Below are 23,259 nucleotides of genomic sequence, written 5' to 3'. Positions count from 1 at the left end.
CCTGGCCAATTGGCAAAGGACCTCCTTTCTCAGAGACGGGGCACCCTCTGGCACCCTCGTCCCGATATATGGAACCTACATGTGTGGCTTCTGGACGGGATGAGGCAGATTTGAGTACCCTACCACCTCCGGTGGTGGCTACCATCACTTCCGCTAGAGCATTGTCCACGCGACATGCCTATGCATTGAAGTGGAACTTCTTCGTCACCTGGTGCTCTTCTCTCCAAGAAGGCCCCAGAAAATGCCTGATCAGTGTCGTGCTTTCCTTCTGTACATTATTATTGTCACAAAGGTAATTCCATATGCACACAGGACATGTTCTTGCATTCAAAAACAGCTGGATGTATTGCAATTGAACGCAACAGAATGCAAAAGTCTTGTTTTTAAAAGTTTAAAAACTTTAAACCTGACCTGATCCTGTGTGAGCACCAATGTATTAAATAGACAACATATTAAAATTTATTTTACTGTTCAAAAGTTTGGGGTCAATTAGATTTTTTAAAAGAGGTCCTTTATGCTCACCAAAGCTGCATTTGTTTGATAATAACCATGCTTGCATTTTAATGCATTGTATTTTTAGGGCTTGCATTTTTATGGGCTGAAATTCAGCATGGTTGAATATTTAAGCTGTGAATATTTCAATTCAAAACATTTCAAACACATTTTCATTATTAAAAATTCAATAATCCATATTCACCTTTCGTATTTCACTTCCAAAATATTCAAACTGTTTAAAAATACAACCTATAATATTCAACAGGCAATTTTCAGTCCATTTTATTTCGCTTTGCAAGTTTGCTTCCACAAATTCAGTGGTTCAAATTCGACAGAAAATTCTATGTTGACATCCAGGAACTGCAGGAAAAGCAGTAGATTACCGAGCATACTCTCCATCTGCTGTTAGTCCATCTCACCAGCAGGTGGTGCAAAAGTGCGTGTTGTTGATGAAGACCAGTAGTGCAATTCAACAGGCTTTTTTGTTTCAAAAACATTTGCCATTATTTTACTTCCATACACATGATCCTTCAGAAATCATTCTAAAATGCTGATTTGGTGCTCAAGTAACATTTCTTATTAACATCAATCTTGAAAACAGCTGCTTAATATTTTTGTGAAACTGTGAAAAAAAATTAGGGTTCTTGAATGAATGTTCAAAAGAACCGAATTTATTTGAGATAGAAATCTTTTAACGGGGAATTGGGGAGAAAAACAGAGCTGTGGTTTATTTCATTTTTATACAAGACGTTGTATTTGCACAAAATGGCAATAAATCTATTTTGAGAAGAAATTTTTTGTTACATTGCAACGGTCTTTTCTGTCACTTTTTGTCAATTTAATGCAACCTTGCTGAATGTAATTAAAATATGTGCCTACTTTTAAATGGCTGTCATTGGAGAAAGATTTCACAGTGTTGTTATGGCATCTACCATCCATTTTCATGCTATTCAGCCAAACCTTGACCCTTTTGATTAAACTACTGTAGTCACTTAATGGATGTTTTTGCATAGTCTTTCATGTAAATTATTTTTAGAGATATAATTGGGAACAATGACAACGCTAGTTGAGACTGCAAACAGTGACCAGACCAGTGGTTCCCAAACACCCAACATAAGTAATAAAATCATATGCAAATGCATATGCATATATCTGCATATGCAGCAAACACTCTCAGAAAAAAAGGTACAAAAGCTATCACTGGGACAGTACCCTTCAAAAAGGTTCTAAAATGTACCATTTAGGTACTAATATGTACACTTTTGGAACTAATATGTACACTTTTGGTACCAATATGTACCGGCTTTGAGGGACTAATATGCACTCTTTAGGTACAAAAGTGTACCTTTTGAAAAGGTACCGCCACAGTGACAGCTTTTGTACCTTTTTTTCTGAGAGTGAAGGATCCATGGAGTCTGGGTGTTTGTATATGTGTATGACCCTTGTAATGACTTGTATCAGGGACAATCTGTTTGGGGACTACGCAATATTGTGTGTTTTGCAATTAGCTCTGGTTCTTTTAATTAGTCTGAGTATGTTACGCTTGAGAGCTTCCAATTACAGATTGACGTCTAGTCCGCGCAGCGTATGAGAGATGGGAAATTCATCAGTCAGAAAACAGAACTCAGATCATTTGGATTCATCCCACATTCTGAAAGAACCGAATGATATCATGTTTCATGACTGGAAGGAGAGCGATGGAGCTTAATGGTGAAAAAATAATAGGAAACATATGGCAAGGAAGTTAATCAAGTTAAATCAAACGAAGTGCTGTCTAGGAACCAGAGTGTTAGTGTGATTCTCGCAAGTATGAAGACATTAGCTTGCCTTGTGCATGTGTGCTTAGCACTTACACGAATCCCATGTGATTGCATTTTCACACACTTAATTATATTGGCTTATGCAGAGCATGAATTAGTGGCAATAATGACTGCTCTGATCCATCACTGTAGTATAATGAAAATTATTCCTCATATGGCCTTTTTTTTTTTTTTCGATTATTGTGTTTTCCATGGTCGTATATGCTACTATGCCCATGAGGCAGCAGATGTGTGCTGCTGAATGGCTTCAGTTTTTGTATTAATCAATGAGGCTGTTGAGAAAGAAATGTACCTGCACATAAACACTAGCAGATGCAATTTCTTTTGGTAGTTTAGCCACTATTCATTAATCTTGTTTATCATTCGGTATGTCTCACCACCTGATCAACACTGATTTACTGTGAGGTTTCTGTTTGTTTCATTTTCTCTTTTTTTTTTTTTTTGAGCAGAACTCTCCTAAACCCAGCTGTATCTAGCACATATATGATTATTTGTACTTCAAAGTTGAGCCTGGGACACGAGATACTGCTGCGTGTTGAGGAGGCTTTGTGAGCCGCCCATCTACCCAGGCTTGGTTCAGGTAATTCAGTGTGAAATACTGCCGTCTTGGGCATCCATTTCACTCTGTGCTTCCCATTCCACTTCATGCCTGCTGCAGTGATAACGTAGGTACTAAGTGAGTGGGTAAGTCTGATGATATCTGGCTAATGGATTTAAATGATGTTCCCAGCTGGATGTCTCACCCAAGGGCAGCCATTTTCCTCAGCTTCCATTCGGTCCAACAGCTTCACATTCTTATTAAACCTCTTGCGTTCCTGCGGAAGCAACACCTAGCAAATCAACTTGCAGAGTGCAATGAATATTACATCACTCCCTCAAGGTTCATGAGATCGTGGGTCGCAGACAGCCAAGGTTGCCTGTTTTTTCTGTCACTTGTCAGTGGTATTTTGCATTAGATGCTGCTCATCCATAATTTCAAGCAGGGCCTTTTCGACGCACATTATTCAGTGTGTTGACGTAATTTCCACTGAAACAGGAAGACAGGGCGGGACATATCGAACTACCCATCCCCATTTTTAAAAAAGCCAATAGCATTTAGTTTATATCACAGCTCGGCCAGAGCCGTTGAGCTCTGTAAAGCCGCAGTTTCCTCCTAATCTCTAACCATTTCTTCTCATAATCTCCTCCATATCGCTTTAAAATATAGCATTCTGTGCAGAAATTAAGTTGGTCCGTTGCGTTTTCTGGTATTCGCCGACTCACGCATATGATCACCATGTGCTACGTACATTAGGGTGACCATATTTTAGTTTTCAGAAAACAGGACGGGGGTGTGGTTGATGGGCGGGGGTGTGGTTTGGGGAGGCGTGGTTAAGGGGTGGGGGCGTGGTTGGGGTGAATGCATCAAAAAATACTTGACAAATGCCTTTACAACCTTGCAACTATGTTATTGTACTTTAATACATAAAGTAATACATCCTTTCCATTCAATGTTTGGCCCGCAAAAATAGAATACTATTAAAAATTAAAAAAAAGACTATTTCTTTTCATCGCCATAGCATAGATTAAAAATCTACTGCTAAAATAAAAAAATCTATTACACTATTTCAGTAAAAAAAATAAAAAAAATTCAATCCTCCTGATGTTCTCTTGTAGCCTATACTTTCTTTATGTGGGCTTCCAGGTCGCTAGCACCTTTATTTGACACGTACGTGCCAGCTCTGCAGTTCATGCATTCTGCTTTACACGGATCCCGACCGAAATGAAAACACAGGAATTTTCTCTGTAAATCAACTGTGAATTTACATTTGGGCTTATTTTTTACGCTGTTAGCTACTTACATCTTATCTCGCACTTGACTGTAAACTGAAGCGTCGAGTCACGCTGCTAAAATTCTGTGAACATAAAGTCCGCCTACTTTGATTTGATTGGTCATTTCAAATATTCTGACATTGACGAGTAGAGACAGACCAATGAGGCTGAGATGAACACACACACAGGCCTCTGTATTCTGACGTGCTCTCTGCTTGCCGCTGCGGATTGAGGAACGCGCTGATTATAACAAGACGGCGCAAGAATATATAACAATATATAAATTTAAAGTGGCCCTTTTATTTACATGTAGATTAACATTGCCATCTTCTTAAAGTTCTTCTTTAAAACAATTTTTTTTTCACTTTTAGCTTTTTAGTTTTTAATTTTGTACTATATTTGATCTAAATCAATTAAAAAAGATTACGATGTCATGACAGATAACTGTAAATGGCAGCTTTATTTTTTATTTAATTTCAATGTTGTTCATTTATCGTTAACTGGCCATAATTTGAAACAAATGATCATCTTATCAAAATGTTAATATTGGATCATCACTAGTTAACGTCTTGCTAAGCTTTGTAACCCACTGTACAATAAAAGCAAACCTAAATTTATCACTTGAACACTTTGTATCTTATATGTGCTTTTTAGGTCTATGCCACAATTAGACTATTTATCAGCCTGCTCAGTGGTTGCTTAATGGAATTTCTTTTATTTTTATTTTTTTATTTTTTTATATTGCAGACACTGCACATTTAAATTTTACATTTTTTATTCTTATAAATTATACACTTAGATTCCCATCACTTCTACTTTTCAGCTTTTTCGTGGTGCAAGTATATATTTTGCATATGAATCCTCCTGATAACGTTCCTACAGAATAGTTTAACACTAAAAAGTAGAGGTTTGTGAACTGTCTGCACTCTGCACTTGTCTGCTTGACAGCGTTGTTTGTTGAGAATTGCTTTTCTGGATTACAGCAAAAGTATATAAGTAAGATGACATCTTAAGGTCTAAAAGACAATGCTATGGTACTTGTGATCTATTATTGACAAACCCATGAGCATGCACATACTCATATGTTCTTGCTTCCACACACACTTCAATACACCTATACAAAAACTTTTAGCTATGTGTCAAGTTGTTCCCTTTCATAGGGAAATCCACGCTGCATCAGTTGCTGACGCAGCGTCTCGTTCACTTCTCAGGGAACCGGGGTTACATATGCAACCCGAGACGTTTTCAATAAAGCACTCAAAAACGTCTTTAATTGCACGTAAAATCAACCAAATCAGTCATGATATTTACAAAGGATTAAAAAAAGATTTGTTCATTTAAAAGATTAATTTGCTTAAAATATTTGTTCATTTAATAGATTCATTTGTTTAAAAGTTCTGGGCTACAGTTTCCAGAAGCATTGCAAACCTAAGATGATTGTAAAGACCATTGTTGTCAATGGTTTCTACAATCTACCTGGGCTTACAATGCTTTTGGGAAACATAGTTCTGTTCGCTTAGAAGATTTTTTTTTCACTTTTAAGATTTGTTCATGTAAGAGTTTTGTTTAAAAACAATGATTCGTTTACGACCAAAACCAGGGATTATTATTGCATACCGGCAGTTCACATCAACTGATGTTACTCTCTTGTTTGCTTGTAACCACTTCTTTACACTTGCGACTGCTTTTTTTTATATGTTTGGGGTGGATAGATCAGCATTCATCAAAAGTGATCATTTTGTCAGACATTCTGGGAAATCTCAATTACCTGCAATTATATACAGAATTCTTAAATATCTTTAGAAGAGTTGACGCTACGAACCATGTAAACCTTAGCAACTGATTCTGTAGCACAGTTTTTTAAGCAGTCTAATACTTTATAAATGCACCACTGTTTTCCTCCACACACAAATATAGGCTCTATTAACTACTTTCTGTAGGCTGATCCTCTCCTTTCTCTCTTATTCTCCTCTTTTGTTCTGACCATGTGAACTCCATCTTTAGACCATAAAGTTCTTTAGTGAGCATGATGCAGGTCAGGGCCCCCATGCCAGCACTGTGATTGAGTTTCATGCTTAGCCTGTTGGGGGTTCTGAGTGTCCAGCGTTGCCTTCGAGAGGGAAATGAGTGGAAGAGGCGGCTGGCAAATCCTCCAGCAGGAGGGCGAGGGCTCGTCTTTGGCGTGGCTCTTTCACTCAGCCTCTTCTGCAACCTGTGAAATGAAATTCCAACACAGCTTTACTCAAAGCTGACGCGCCAACTGCCATTACTTCCCCGGCTTTGACTTTTATTTCCCCGAGCCGTGAGGTGCCAACCACAGCGGCTTTGTAGTAAAATTGATTCCATTCGTTTGATGTATCATTGTTGTCAGTGCTAAGCAGATCACCACTGTGCATGAATATATCCACCCTAGAGTCTCCACAATGAAAGCTATTTCCATTTTCTACCCTTTTTTCCTTCTCTCTTTCTCTCTCACGCCATTTTTACATGGTTGTGTAAAATGAGGGAGGCACGCGGTCTCTTTGAAGAGCTTCTTTTTCGGAAAATTCAGTCGAAGAACCCTTTTGAAAGATTGGGATTTCACATACTCCACTTTAAATATTAATTCTCCACCTCCTGTAGCCAAGCCCTTTGTCATCAGACCTATACATTCCGGCAGAATTTCACTCCTTCTGACGTTTAGGTGCGAGTCTATCTTGACGAATAGCGCTCCCCTGGCTTTCTCTGCATTTTGATATGTTTTGACATAACAATCCATTCATCCTAGCAATGAGCATTTGAGCACCTGTCGTGACTTCACAGAGAAACTCTCGCTGAGACGATCCACTTTACATTCCTGTTTTCACAAAGTACTCTTTTTGTGGTTTGAAAATATGTATTCAGGCTTCATTTTTTCGCTCTCTGTGTCTGAGATGATTTTTATATTTGCTGCCCTTATAACCTCTACTGCATAGCATAAGATTGTCGGAAACTCACTCAGTATAGTCTATAAACAGGTAGAGAATGCACACTAAACTAAGTCGTACACTCAGAATTCCACCGTAAATTTTGCAGTTTCCGCAGGATCCCCCATCATTCATAAAATTGACTGCCACTTATGTTTGTTTCCTCAACATTTTGGCTACATCTGCTACCAATATGCTTGGTTTAACACATCTCACCATTTTTAAATCCATTTTGCAAATTATCCCACAAAATCAGCTGCAAAAAATACAGAGAATTTCCCAGATTCCATCTGCTAACAAAAAGATATGAATCAATCAGCATTAGCTTTTGATGATGTGGAAAGGTTCACCTTGGTGAAGAGATACTGCACTTCGCCCTCTACTGGATACATATTGACCCTACATTTGAGCCATAACGGCAGTCATAATCCTGTGCGGGTTTGATTCTTTCAGCGTTGAATGAGAAAACTGCCAATGACCCATTACAGTGTTTGATCTAACAGGGCTCTTCAGAGTATTCATTGAGGTCATGGAAACCAGTGTTTGCAAGATGGATACATTTATTTTTAAGTGCAACAAAGCTGTCAGCTGTGTTTCTCACAAAATGCCTCTCTAACACCAGAGCCTTTCAGCTGCCCATCTTCCTACAGCAACACCACATTAGAACAAAAAATGCTACTTACTTTAAATAGCCTTTTTGTGTGATCATGACATGTGCTTTATCAAGTGCCTGCTTGTAAGCGTCAATTTTTGGCAATGCAAGACCTTTTGTTTTTGCAGTAGTTGAGACAGCATTTTCTAAGGGTCAGTCATTGTTATGTATCTGTAGTTGTAAAAGGAATAGTCAACCCAAAAAGTTATATTGGTATAATTTATTCATCCACATGTTGTCCATTTGATGTGCTTTCTTCATGGAACACAAAATAAGTTGTTTAGCAGGATGTTTACAATGCTGTTTTCCATACAATGAAAGTAAATGGTGATCAACTTTCATATTTCAAAAAATTACTTGTGCACTACGCTCCAAATACATTGTTTACAGAGTTAAGATATCCACAGCAATAGGAATATTTGGACACACTTTAGATTAGGGTCCAATTCTCACTATTAACTAACTATTAACTGTGACTTTTGCCTCAATAAGCTCCTAATTATTGCTTATTAATAGTTAGTATGGTGGTTGTTAAGTTTAGGTATTGATGAAGGGATGTAGAATATAGTCATGCAGAATAAGGCATTAATATGTGCTTTATAAGTGCTAATAAATAGCCAATATGCATGCTATTATGCAACTAGTTAATAGTGAGAATTGAACCCTAAACTAAAGTGTTACAGAATATTTTCTGTGAACAGAGACTTTATTTTGACTTCAGAAGATTTTGAATATAGTGCAAAAGTGTGAAACACTGTTATAATACTTTTATGAGGCATTTTTGTCAATTACACTGTCATTGTATGCAAAACAACATGAACATCCTTTCTAACAGCTCCTTTTGTGGTCTGCAGAAGAGAAAAATCATACAGGTTTGGAGCGAAATGATTCCTTTAAGGATTTATAACTTGACTTTAAGTCTTGTACAAAAGCCTTTTCTAGTCTTAAGTTCACTTTTCTGCTACTTACAGATAATGTCTCTTTAAGGAATCTAGAAATCAAATTAACTTACACCATGTGCGATCTGGTAGAAACTGGCAGTGTGCAGCCCCTTTATTATGTTAAGTCACAGATTAGAACGTGTGAAAACTGATATGATCATCCAGATTTGCTTATTAAAGATATCCTGCCGTCACGGTTTCCATGACATTGAAATCAGAGAATCCAGGGATTTTTGGAATGAAACTTATTAGAACTGCTGGTGACAGGAGGAAGATGTTTTGTTTTCTTTTGTTTTCCTGAAGGTTCAGTTGAACTGTAATTATGTAATAAAAAAAAGGAAAAAAAAATATCATATCTCTCTGCCTCTTTCTCAGATTCATACACATCAAGTCAGAGTTGCGAAGACTAATCAAAAACCAGCCCAATGACCAATAAAACCAGTCCAGTATCAAAACACAAAATGTGTGTTTTTTTTAATCATCATTATAAAAAAATGTTTTTTTTTTATGTTTTTGGAAAAAGTCTCCTATGATTACCATTTATGATTACCATTTATTATACAGTAAGACAGTAATATTGTGAAATTTATATAATTGTAATTAATTTAACATTAATATTATAATAAATTTAAAAATATCTGCTTTGTATTTTAATATATTTTAAAATGTAATTTATTCCTGTGATTGCAAAGCTGAATTTTCAGCATCATTACTCCAGTCTTCAGTGTCACATGATCCTTCAGAAATCATTCTGATATGCTGATTTGGTGATCAAGACTCTTTTATTAAAATCAAAGTTAAAAAAGTTATTAAAAAAGTCCAGGATTCTTTGATGAATAGAAAGTTCAAAAGAACAGCATTCATTTGAAATGTCTTTTGCAACATTATAAATCTTTTTACTTACAGTTTTGATTCACATTCGATACATTTACTACATTGTAATCATAACCACAGTTGGCCTGTCTGCTTCCATAAAAAGTAGCATCCATCTTACCATCAAATCGTTTTGATTAGCAGAAGATTGGCTGTTGGTTGGTCAGAAGTTCTGGCATTCAAATCTAATTTGTGTGATATGTCAAACTTCAAACTGCTGGACAAAAAAATTATCTCTCTCATGGGAACAGTTTAAAAGTAGCTCAATTCAATGGGGCAAGCTGTAACCTTGTTAACCTTGACCGAAGTGTGTGTTAGAGAAAGAGTCTTTCTTTCTGAAAGTTGTGTGTAATGTTAACCAAAAAGCATAAATTATATTTCTCCCCCGTATTGATGAAATTAAGAATTGAGAATTGACAGCATTGAGAATAACACGGTGACCTTACTTTTTTGTGGATGTGTGAATTATTTGTAGAGGGACCTTGTATACTGTTCTGATTCTGAGGGGGAAAAAAATCTGAGAAAAAGAATGTTTTTTTTGTGTGTGTGTTCCTGTCATGCAACCAGGTGCGAATTCAATTGCAGTTCCATATTCCACATTTGTATTTTGATATTAGGAATTTTTTATATGCCGTTTTGTTTTAACTAAGTACTGTGAGGCCGGAGCAGCCAGGCTGATCAAAACCAGGCCTGGGCAAATCAAAAAGCTTTGGTTTTATTCATTGTTTTTCAGCTTTGTTTGCATCGCAATCAGTAGAGACAATGTTATGCTCTGCTTTGGAAATCTTTTCTGAAAATGCTGTGGCGCTGGACCAAAAGTAAATTGCTTTTTTGCTGTCTTTTTTTTTTTTTTTTTTTTTTTTTGGTTGCTGCTGGGATGCGTTTTTGTTGAACTAAAATAATGAGAGTAAACCACCACACACTCACACCCACATACGTCGCATTCTACATCCTACACACACCAGGTGTACAAAAACAAAAGGGTCGATAAACGGCCGCTTGACTGCCCTTTCATCCATTGGCAGCATGCACAAAAATATGCCTTTAAGCTTGCATTCAAACATTTTGATATTACTCGTGAGTCGTGACCATTTCTTTTTTCTATGTTAGGGTGGAGGCCGGTTTCCAGAAGGTTTTACAGGTGGATCTGGAGGTCAACGGGTTGTTGGATCCTCTGGGAAGTCGCTCAGTGACATGGCAGATTGAGTACCCCATCTCTCGGACCCTTTCAGACGAGATCCAGACCCTCATCCGTCTGGCACCACATGACCTTGGCGGCATCGTGCCATTGGCTATGGTGAGTTCTGATCAACTCATGTCTTTCATTCTAAACAAGTCCAAAAATGTAATGCTGTTCTTTTGTCTTTTTATTGTTACTGTTTGCATAATATTATAAATTATTGCTGCTTTCAGGCATAATATAAATGCGTCACACTGGAAAGACAGGAAATGTTGATGTGTCTTTTAAAGCAACAGTATGACTAACACTTTAATTAGCTCTAATTTGCTTAATTGAGCGTACAATTTGCTTAAAGACGGGTAATTGGGTCGGAACCAAAAGTATTTCATTTAAAATTAGAGGAAACTGTGTGTGGCCTCAAACAAATAATGTTAACTACCAAGATAATAAGAATTGTTTCAAGCTATGTGTTGCCTGAGCAGTCACAGCTGGAGAAGTGTGTGTGTGTGTGTGTGTGTGTGTGTGTGTGTGTGTGTGTGTGTGTGTGTGTGTGTGTGTGTGTGTGTGTGTGTGTGTGTGTGTGTGTGTGTGTGTGTGTGTGTGTTATTCAATGTTGGTGAGTTGATTGAACCCATGTGCAGATTATTATCCCATGGAACATAAAAAATAAACAATACAAACACTTGACTTACTGACAGCAGGTTGACACAAACAAAGCTAGACAATGAGGCAATGGAAAACATTTTGTTTTATTCAGCATGAATAAATATGGCGCATTAAATTGATCAAAAGTGACAATAAAGTCATTTATAATGTTACAAAATATTTCTATTTCAAATAATTAATATTCTTTTGAACTTTCTAATTATCAAAGAATCCTGAAAAGAAATATGAAACCGCACAACTGTTGATAATTCAACATTGATAATAAGCATGATTAAATGATTTCTAAAGGATCATCATGCGATACTGAAGACTGAAGTAATGGCTAATTTGCCATCACAATAATAAATTACATTTTAAAATATATTCAAGTATATAAAGGATGAATTCAGGTTGATTGGGACACTTTTTCCAAGTCATCTTAATGGCAAAAAGTGTCCCAAAGGCTTATGGCAAACTTCAGTTAACTGTTTGCCTATCTCCAAGTGTTTTTAACTTGGACAAACAGAATCACATTTTTTCCATACTGTGTATTGACTACCAGTGGCATCCGGTCTGGACACAAAATGAGTCTCTTGTCAAATGGACATTAATCTTTGTTATATTAAAACCAGTGGCACAGGTATCTACTATAGACACAGTCATACTTAAGTTGGACTCTATTGCCATGTATCCATTAAATCCTACACACGTTGATGTAGCTTAAAGTAGAACACGGACAGCATAATACTGCTGGGCGTATGTTTGATTTTGACATTGGTGGGGTCATAAAAGTAGTCCACAGAGCACCAATTATTCAATTCTGAATAATGAGATGCCAGCTGTTACCAATAAAATTATCAAAGCAGCTATCTTTACACTGAAAAACAGTGCTTATTTTACCTGATAAACCAAACAGTTATTCAAATTGGGAATAAATTATGTACAGAAAGCGAGCAAAGAACATTCCCCATCACTGAAACCGTCAATGACTTTAGCCAGTCTCGCAAAACCCCCCATTATGATCAACGAAGCTGACTACACTGCACTATGAATGAAGTACTTACAGTACATCGTATCTGCACCTGTTCAGCGCACACTGATCTCTAGAGTTTTCTGCTAATTTCTTCTGCACCTGTGGCTAATTATAAATGCCTTGGTTTTAATGCTCAATGCTGCAAAAAAAAACTAACAAAAAACATGGAAAGAAATCTTTGATGCAACCTTAGCAGATCTACATGTAATGCTGTAATAGACACTTTTCATTCATTTTTTACATTTCACTTTAATCACGACAGTCGGATAAAATTATTGCCAGGCACAATTTAGTAGTCGCTGGGTATTGGTAGGGACATGTCCCTTGTGTCCCTACTAAATACGAAGCCCCTACTGCTGTGTGATGATATTATGTACACTTTCATTCGCTAAACTATTGAAATGCACAAGCAATGATATGCAGTATATAGATTATTTATATATTGCTACATTTTTGTTGATTTCAGGGGATTTTGTGCTTTGTGTGCCATCTATATACCACAAATGAGAAAAAAAATTGAGTGCGAGTTTCATCTTTTTAAATAAAGCGAGAGGCTGAGCCAAGGAGAAAAATAGTTTTTGATTAGAGATGGGCTACACGTCTGCTCTTCATCGGCTTCTTTTCAATAGGCCGCTATGAAGAAGATGATTTAATTTTGATGTGAAAAGGTTGGTCTATTTTCTGTTACCTCACAAACAGATGAAATCTGAATGCCCACTCTCATTAGCTAAAGCGTTTTATCTTTCTTCTTTCTCCCGACTTTCACTTTGGCTCTTTTTTTTTGCATAGCACCTTGAATTATATCAACCTGCCTCTTTTGCAAAGCGTTTTAATTGCGTCTCACAGTGCGGCGTTCTCACACACACACACACACACACACACACACAGCCGACGGCAGCTTTTCCCCTTGTCCATAACGATGACATTGCCATCACCACACCTTGTTAAACTTAATCAAGACTTCGTTAAGCCGGCAGCAGAGTCAGCGGTCAGCTTTAATCACCCAGAGCTCGGCGATCCTCTCTCCCTCTCGCTACCTGTCTAATGTAGAGGAACTACGCAGATTGGTGTGACAGGAACAATGGCATACGTTAACAAAGGCAAGAGACTCTAATCCGTCCCATCGGAGGCTTCTGCTCCGTTAGAATTCGCTTTTTCCCCTCTCGCGGACACCGGCTAATTCTGGCCTTCCAGCTGTCTCTTCGGCTTCATTAGAGAGGACAGCCCCGCTCCCCACTCGATGGCCAAACAAGCGCCATCAGCCATTAACGTAAACATAGTCCAGCCATACAGTAGTGGCGAAGGCGGAGAATGATGTAATAACGTTGTAAAAATGATGCCCTTACAGCCTGAGCTCGACACCAGTGCATTTCACACAACAATCACGGCCGCAGACAGCGAGACAGCAGCCACCAATCACTTGTGTTGTCTGGCCCTCTGACGGAGCGCATTTGTCTTGAGCTCTCTCGGAATGCTGGGAGAGCAGATTGTTGTGTTACACAGCAGGAGGGGATCAATGTAATCACATCACTTTCAACTTTTTGAATGAGGAGATGCCCTAATAGGATTTGGCAGTGCATGATACCCTCAAAATGCAGGAAATCTGTTCTGGCTCATTAGGATGCATCAGCGTGTGTGCTTGCTCTCGCTCGCTTTCTCCCTTTATAATGTGTGTGTTTGTCTGTCTTCCTCCCTCTCTGGTTCTATACCTCACAACTTTTGAACCAAGTTTACTTAAGCTCCTTGTAATTGGCCGTTCAGCCCTCTCGAAGGAAAATTTGGGTCCCCACTGAGCTTGTTTTCTGTTGACTATTGAAAGCGCTCTCATTCTCGTTTGCCACCCTGTTTTCTCTCAGTGCTCTGAGAGTTTGTTCAGAGAAAAGGAAAATCAAATAAATTGCCAAGTCAGAGGCATCTCCCTTCAAACCCTTCTTCTGATTTTTTTTTTTTTTTTCCTTCCAGTATTTGTTTTGTTTGGTTCTTCGTAGCCTCTTGGCCTTAGTCTTGAGTTTCAGTGTGTGTCAGGCTTTACTTCACAGCTCATGGGTTTCTCTGTTCTCTGAGCATTGCTAGCCTGCTGTTTGTCTTCCTTCAAGTCTGTTTGAACAGTGTCCTCTGTAAACCTCCTACAGGACAAGGTAATTCCTTTTCCTTTGTGTTCTCTACAAGCTGTAGGCCATATATCAGGCAACATTTTTGAACGACTCATCAAATTTACATGGATAACTGTCTGCTAGTGGTTCTTTTGTTGCTGATAATTAGGATGCACTATATATCGGAACTTTATTGGAAATTTAATTGTGCATTATCATTTCTCTTATTTATCTAATGCTCACTTAAAGTTCATCTTTAAATACACTAATAATTTATTATTTAGCAAATCTAAATTCATTAAATATTAATAGAAAGAAATTTTAATAATAATCTAAATTAAAAAATATATATATCCTTTTTCATACTGTACATTTGTATGCTAGTCTAGTGTACTCTTATATGTTGACAGTTGTACAGTTTTTCTCATCCAGAAAAATTAACGAAAGGTATTGATGTCTCTTCCTTTTGTAGTAGCAAGAAGCAAATCATTGTACAACGCTGTGTCAATTGCTTGTTGTGTCAATTGCCCAAAAATTAGTTCCAAAGTAATTGGCTGGAATTTATTTTGTCCATAGTTCAAACTGTAAAGTGCTTCACTGTTATGTAGTGTTGGGTTTGAGTCCACCTTAGTCGTGTCAGTCGAGTGCGAGTCTTTAACCAGTCGAGTCCGAGTCACTTCTGAGTCCAAAATGGCCCTGAGTCCTAATCGAGTCCGAGTCCAACTAAACAATACAGTTGAAAATGCAGTGGTGAGGGGACAGACCTACAGTATTTACAATGGCATGCACTGTGTATAAAGGTTCTACATGTAATTTCCATAACTCAGAGCCAACTTAAAACTATTTTATTTTTGAATGCAGTTATGGTCAACAAATTGCATTATTGGAAGTTTATTGTATGGATCTATGTTTTTAAGTTGATTCATATTTTGCTAGGGCACAATACACCAACGCACAGTAAGATATGAAAGAGAGCTTAATTCAGCATTCACGCACTGACTGATCGGTGAGCGCTTTCTGTAAGCGTGAGTGTGTGCACACAGAAACTCGTCTTAGACAGCTTACAAGCATCGAATTGAATGTATAAATAGGCAAGACTTAAAAACACATACGAATGATTGACTTTCGTGACAATGCAGTACTGACCCAATCTGGCCAGTGACAATTGCGTCAACTGTCCTTGAAAATTTTTCCAGAGTCCTTCCAAGTCCAAGGATTCGGTGAAATTTTCTGAGTAAAAATACATCTGATTCAGTGACAAGTCCAAGTCTGCGAAAAGTTGTACTCAAGTCTGAGTCCAAATTCGAGTTCCACATCTCTACTGAACAACACAGAAAGGAAACATGTCCATTGAGGCTGGTCTACCAACCAAACCTGCATTAACCAGCTTAAACTAGCTCATCTCTTCTTTTCAGCAGTCGTGATCTTTAGAATGCATTTTTGACATTTCTGATCTTTGTCTGAGACCAGCGACCTTTTATCTGAGCACAAAACAAGGAATTTATACTTTTACACTGTGATCCAAACAATTTATTATGAGAATGTCTTTGAGAAAAGTCATTTAAACTCTGCAGTTTGAAAGAGTGCTCACCGTTCCCCAGTATTTGAGATTTTTCTGTATTATTGCTTTATTTACTGTTGATACAAGTGTTTCTCTAGAACCCCCTGCAGCACAGGACTGTGTAGCACGTGCAAGAACACAAAGAGAAAAAGATAGAAAAAAATTGTGCAGTTGTCTAAAAGAAATGCAAGTTGATTTGTGACTGCTGAGAGATTAAGATGCAGACAGAAGCGTGTTTTTGTGTGCGGCGGTTGGCCTCGGTAAACCTGTGCCCTGCCAGTGAGCCGTGGGGATCGATGGTCCTCGCTGCACGCTACCTCATTACTATCAGCATCTCACTCTCTCCCTCCCTTTCTCTTCACCGCCACTGGGCACACGACTGTTGCCGCCTTATCACACTTATCTGAAACTGCCTATGTATTCATTATCCCTCACCTAGAGGCCTGCACACAACTCAGGGCATATGGAATCTGTACTTCCACATTTCACTGTCCCAGAGTTGCAGGAAATGAGAGAGGCAATGTTAGATGGCGATTGCATCTAAGTTTGAGTTTTTAGCAAGTGTTAATTTAAAATAGTGGTGAAGGAGTTCATCCAAGTTCCTATATGGCTGTACTGTTTCAATATTAACTCACAAACCCTTAAGAGCTAGCCTGGGTGCCAGCCCGAACCCCGCCCACAACATTTTTTGGTCGGGAAGTTCGGTCTGGACTCGATCCGTTGAGGAGTAATTATGCTCGGCTCCCAGAAGGCCGAGCCAATCAAATTGCCAGGGCGGGCTTTAATCGATGATGGACTGATGATGTGCGGTTACGTAATCACCCACGTCACCAAAGAGCGCTCGGGTTGATGACTGCAAAGATGACTGCAGCAGGAGAATTGAGATGTTTAGATTCCGCTATCGCGTCTGTTATAAAAGAAATCGACAGCGCATTAATTTTAAATGAAGAACAGAGAACCGCAATCAAGGCATTTGTCGATCGGAAAGATGTGTTTGCCGTCCTTCCTACGGGATTCGGCAAAAGTTTAATTTATCAGCTGACTCCGATGGTCGCTAAGAAGATGGGACGCAATGAAAACCCTGTGGTCATTGTGGTTTCTCCTTTGGTCGCACTCATGGAGTGCTTTATTATTACTTTACTCATTACTTTACTACTACTTCCTGCATGTGTGCAGTTGAGCTCTGTTGACAACTATGCGTCGCTCAACATACGTCACTTACTGCGTTGCTCTGATTGGTTGTAGGTCTATCCAATTGAGTGGCGAGTTTTTTTGGTTAAGACACGCCTCATAATCAAAGCCCTATGGAGCAGTATCAGACTCACATTCTGCCTAGAATATGAGTATGACGAAGTCAGGCTACTAAAGAGCTGCAGGTTGCAGTAGAAATAGACAGATAATTAGTTAAACCGATTTAAAAAAAAATTCATCAGTTATTGCTCTTCAGTATCGAGTCTCGCAATATTGAATCGCCTCCCTTCAAATGGTAAAGTACTTATTTTTGTAGTATTTGCCAAAATTACTAAGGTCTTGTCCACACTAATACGTTTTTGTTTGAAAACGCATCTTTTTCTCTCCGTTTTGGCCTTCCGTCCACATTGAGATGACGTTTTTATGAATGAAAACAAAGCTTTTTGAAAATGCTCTCCAAAGTGGATAAATTTGAAAACGCCGTTTCTCATTGTAGTGCGGACTGTGAAAACGGAGGTATTTGAAAACGCCGACTCATGATTAGTCATGTGATGCCTATTGTACCAGTAGATATTCATGTTTATACTGGTATTGTGCCTGTTATGTGCTATTCACTTTCACACAGTTGCTAAAATGTTACTTTGCACACTCTTCATATCACAGTCGCAAAGATGACAGAAAATGTACATGTGCAGTAAGCCGTTTTTTTTGACATTTCAGTGTGGATGAGAAACTTTATGAAAATGCCGGATTAATGTAAACGTAGCCTAAGTACTATAGCATTATTAGTTTTGCATATGCTTAAACACACACACATATTGGTCCTAAAAAATGCTTTTTTAATATGTTGGTCTCTAGTTACCAAGCAGTAGAAGTTGTCTTGTTGGTGCAGTGGAAAGGTATTATTACTGAGATGAAATACTGCTCCCTCCCTTTGTGTTTGGCATGATTCAAGGAGGAAATGTTCCTGGAACAAGCTTCCTGTCATCTTATCACCACAATTTGATGTTTGGGGCCAAGGTTAGGGCTTGAACAGCGTTCATATGAATGAGGGTAGCTCATATGTTTTAAGGGTAGCTAAGGGTTAGGGAATGTGTTTTGCCTATAATTGTTTGATAAGAATGTTGTTCCAGGACCAACAAAAAAATCTTGATCCAGGAACAATTTCTACTTGGCTAAATCATATTGTTTCTATGAACATGCAATGTCATGAATAATGCAGCATTTACAATTTAGCAATGGTAGAGGAGATATCCATTTTATGCTCGTGTCCTCTGTTCATAATGGGTCTCGTAATTCCTAGAAAGAATGCGTATTTAACCAAGCAGTGAGGTGGAGAGGCCTTGGATCATGGTTTGATGTGAAAACGGTAGCACAAAACTGTGATTATCCTCATGCTAGCGGCTGCAGAGGGATGCTTGGCTGACCCAGTGGCTGTAATATGTTCAACGGCAGCTAAGCGTTTGCTTCATCTCTTGGCGCTATTACTGAAATCAATAGCCATCTTCCTCTTTGCTCCCTGTTTGTCTCCACTGTTGTGCCATTTTATCAGAGGCTTTGTCAGCAAGACTCTCAGAGGCAAAAAGGCTTCAGCCCTTGCTACCGAAGAGCTGGGAGGACCTGCGGTCTTGAAAAGAAAAACAGCTGTCGATCGATGGCTCTGTAATGGCATGTCTGCGGCATCAGCTGTGAGGATCCACATGGGGTGCCAATGCATTCAGCGCTGCCTGTCCTTGAGCGTTAGACCCCGTGTGAGCCGGCGTAGGTCCACCACAATCTGAACCAATCACCTGTGCTGATATTAACCCTCCGTTCCCTGACCTGCAATACCTCTTTAGACCCTACAAATGCTGCCCAAAAAGTATAATGGCCTTTTATCGATTTACCTCCTCCTCTTTCTTTCTCTTTCTCAAGATAGTGTGAAGCCATTTAAGAGTAAGTGTGTGTTGTAGAAGCACTGCCCTCCCGTAGAGATGGTCTCTAGGAGAGCGTACGCCAGCCCAGCCTGTTCTTGAAACCCAGCATCCACGCATATTTAACACTAATCAGTCAGCGGTCCAGGGAACAATGTTTACCGACAAGCCAGGCAGCAGCGGATGACAAGACTGCATGAATAACACATTGTGCTTGGATTCATCGCCCTCCGTCTGGAACAGAAGCTCATAGGAGCTCCAGAGATGGGGTTGGGGGAAGGAGAGGGATGGTGTGTTTCAACAACTGGAGCATCATGACTGGGGGGAGGACTGTGAGTGTAGGTGGACGTGAACTAGTGGTATATTAGTTCTGCTGGTTCTCATACCACACATATCAGTCCTGCTGTCAGAGTAAATCTTCCTTAATTTTCAAGCCAATGTCAAAAGCGTGAGAAAACTATACTTTGCATTGTGGCGCTTGCCAACCTTGCAGTCCCAACATCATGCCCTTTATAATGGATTTTTATTTCATTTATAGTATTGTTTATATATATATATATATATATATATATATATATATATATATATATATATATATATATATATATATATAAACATATATATATATATACACAGTATGTATGTATATGTATATACTGTATATGTGTGTGTGTGTGTGTGTGTATATATATATATATATATATATATATACACACAATATTACACACACACACCTAATAATAAGTAAATGTGTGTATGTACATAATAAAAATAATGCATTAATATTTTATATAAAGTTACACTTAATATCACAAAATATTAGAAATTAAAATATATATATTTTTTAATTAATTCAAGAAGTAGTATGCTGTTAAAAAGTTTTTTTTTTTTTTTTTTTTGTCAGGTCTTAAAACATCATTTTCTTCACAAGCCTGTGGAAATTTAACACAGACTTATGGGACTTTCATGTGACTGAACTGGATTAAGATTTGCTTCTTACTATATGTGCATTTATAAATTTGGAGAGTCAGGTCTATATTACTTTTTGGAATATTGGAAGGGTAGGGTTGTACTGTAATCCTTGTGTACCTGTCCAAACATTCAAATACACATCATTTTGATGGTGGATAAAAAGTTGCTTTTCTTTTTCTTTTCTTTTTTTTTAACAAAGTGTTAGAATCTTTGGGTATAAGTTGCAAATATGAATATTTTTTGTTGATATTTCCCTGAGCAAAAAAGTTTTGTTTGTGCTATTGCAGTGTGAGTCAGATGGTGGAGGCAGGTATGTATTTCTCAAGGGTCAATGGATTTGACCTGTGTGGTTTAAAATTGTCCTCCCTCGCTGAACTGAACTCACCTTAGCTTTGTTTTTTTTACAGAAAAAGCCACCCATCCGAGTCCGTGGCATCACAATGAGAGGCTTTCCACCGCTTTGCCTGTTTTACTCTGGAAATCTGTTTTTAATTCACGCCGTAATCTTCAGGCTTGACTGAAAATTAAATTGTTCGGTTTTAACAGCCTGTGAATGGACACATTGAAAGACATTTGAAAGCACTTTGTCTGCCGAACACTGTCGCTGAGTTCTTTGAATTCCTCTGAGTGGGGAGTGAGTGAAAGGGGGAGAGCAAATTGTAAACACTTCACCCATCCCATCCCGTTGAATATTTATCAGAGTCATTTTCCTGGTCTTGATAAATTAATTTTTTGACAGCAAATCAAACACAGGTGATAACTCCCTGTCAAAATGTCTGAGCGTAAGGTTTGAATACCAAGCTTGTGCTGCTCAGACTACATTCCTGTTGCACATTTACATAATTTTGAAATCAAGGGAAACGGCGTATTCAAATTCTACTTCAGAAGTAGACAGCACAGCCTGTGTTAGATAGAAAATAATGATCAGATGAAACACATAAAGGGAAAGAAAGGAAGTGGCTCGTTTATCCTCACAATTGTGGTGCATTAAAGTGAAAATGATTGAAATAAGAATCAGCTGCCAAGTGAAGCCTGAAGTAGGATCAGCCTGGAGAAGAAAAAGAAAAAGAGAAACAGAGGACCTCAGTCTTATTAACAAGCTTGAAATTTCATTATCCACAGTTCAGGATTAAATAATGTTATCTGTTTTCTCTAAAGGAAAATGGTGAGAGCTGTGACAAATAGAAGAAGAGACCCTATGATGAAGAACACAACCTTGGCAGAGGGCTTCTTTATTTTGGTTTATCCATCTCAAAGTGCCACATGGTTTTTGATAAGGGCAGTTGTGAGCCGTCTCCTCACCCATAGCCCCAGCCAGCAGGAAAAACACAAGTCAGGCTTAAATTACCCATCCTTTGGTTTGTTTAAACAGTAGATTGAACACATGGATGTGCTTTAGATAAAATTATAATCAGAGAATTGATTTGCAGAAAATGTTAATTAGCTGTAATTTCTCCATAATTACAGGATATTTCTGGGAAAATTAGATTTGTTTTCCGTCTGACGTTGTTATGTATATTTCAGGAACTTCCCACAGTGGTATTGATATTTAAGCATCATTTTAAATCTTTACTACTGGTGCTTCCTTAGGCAATCATCACTATTTCTATTGCCCATACGTAAGGTTAAGGATCTAGGTTAGTACTATTATGTTAAATTGTTAATTATTATTAATCATTTAGCTTTTTTAATGCATTTATTTTATTTTATATTTTATTTAATATGTATATAAATATTTTTTGCATATTTTTTGTATATAAATATAACATGTAATAAATATAAATGTACTGTATGTTGTTGTTGTTTTTCCTCATTAATCAGAAATACTATTTTTGCCTGTTTGATAAAAAGGACACTAAACAAATCCTGCAGACCACTCTGAACATTCCTAGCAACCCCAAAGAACATGTTAAAACTACTCAGAACATTTTTGTGACCACATAGCAACACCCTAGCAATCACCCACAGTTGTCATAGCAGAGAGTTTTTGCATGGGCAAGTACTCATTTTTCTTCTGAATGTGTGTGAAAATATTTTTTCTTTCTTTTTGAACTGGCTTCATAGTGAAATGTATTCCTGGGTGTTTTTCATGTGAATATTATCTAAGAGTGGATCAGTTTCATAAAAACAGGATGTGTTGTTTGGCTCTAAACAGACCTCTCCATCTCAGTCCGAGACTCTCGAGAGCTGATGACTCTAATTGAATGATATGACTCACTGGGTTAATAGCGCGACTCAATGTTGGCGCTGAAGAGCTGGAGCTGACAGAATGACGAATTATCGTGAATAATTACTGGTGAATTTTCCTGAGTTAACGCAGTCTGATTGATCTGCCCTATGTGTGCAGGAGACAGAGATCCTTAACACCGCTGTGCTCACTGGGAAGACTGTTGCCATGCCAGTGAAGGTGGTCACCGTTGGAACCGAAGGTACTGTGACCGATGTGACCGAGTCGGTGGAATGTCGCTCGACGGACGAGGACGTGGTTAAGGTGGGTAGGGACATGCACAGGTCACTTACATGAAAAAAATGTGTGGATGTGTGTTTCTTCAGCTTCTTTCACCAGTTCACACTTACAAATAATATGATTGTGTAAAAGTATGCGTAATTGGCGTGCTGTCCGAGGGCAGGGCTCCAAGCTCAGAATCTGGCCCAAACACAGAGTACTCCCCCCCATAGTAACCAGGCGAGGAACATAGGTGAGATGGCTATATACATAGGCCTCTTCTCGTTCTGATTGTATAGGCAATTTTATTTATATATATATATATATATATATAAATTAGTGAGACCTTGGGATGTGGTGTATGGTGTGATTTATTGTAAAGCACTTTTGTATTTTAGATTGTTTTCATCAAAAGACACAAGCTGAAAGAACCTGCGGACACACGAGTATAATTTTGTAACCAGGATAACAAAAGAGAAGACTCTACACATAGTGTATTAAAACAGCTATATTAGATTTGATTTAAAGCACTATACATTCCGCTGCTCTAAAGAAATGTCATTTGTCGGTTGTTAAGCCAGAGGCAGAAAATCAAAGGGATGTTAAATTCAAGCTTTTCTGAACAAGCTTGTGCCTTCCACTTTCAGCCATTTGGGAACAAATATGAGAGCATTTTATGAGGGAGAA

The 23,259-nt window shown here is 38.2% G+C and overlaps 1 protein-coding gene across 1 annotated transcript in view; it reads left to right on the top strand.

Annotated features, from left to right (window-relative positions):
• The window catches only part of LOC307144304 (transmembrane protein 132C), a 130,239-nt gene that overhangs the window by 91,521 nt on the left and 15,459 nt on the right, over window positions 1–23,259 (top strand). The window contains exons 4-5 of the mRNA XM_079846571.1: window positions 10,649–10,835; window positions 22,474–22,617. Coding sequence (XP_079702697.1) covers window positions 10,649–10,835; window positions 22,474–22,617 — 331 coding nt within the window. The remainder of the gene's footprint in view (window positions 1–10,648; window positions 10,836–22,473; window positions 22,618–23,259) is intronic.

The sequence above is a fragment of the Squalius cephalus genome (assembly GCF_949319135.1).
Source record: "Squalius cephalus genome assembly, chromosome: 17".
NCBI classification, from domain to species: Eukaryota; Metazoa; Chordata; class Actinopteri; order Cypriniformes; family Leuciscidae; genus Squalius; species Squalius cephalus.
The sequence above is the reverse complement of the archived record's forward strand: the minus strand, read 5'-3'. Positions and strand labels throughout refer to the sequence as shown.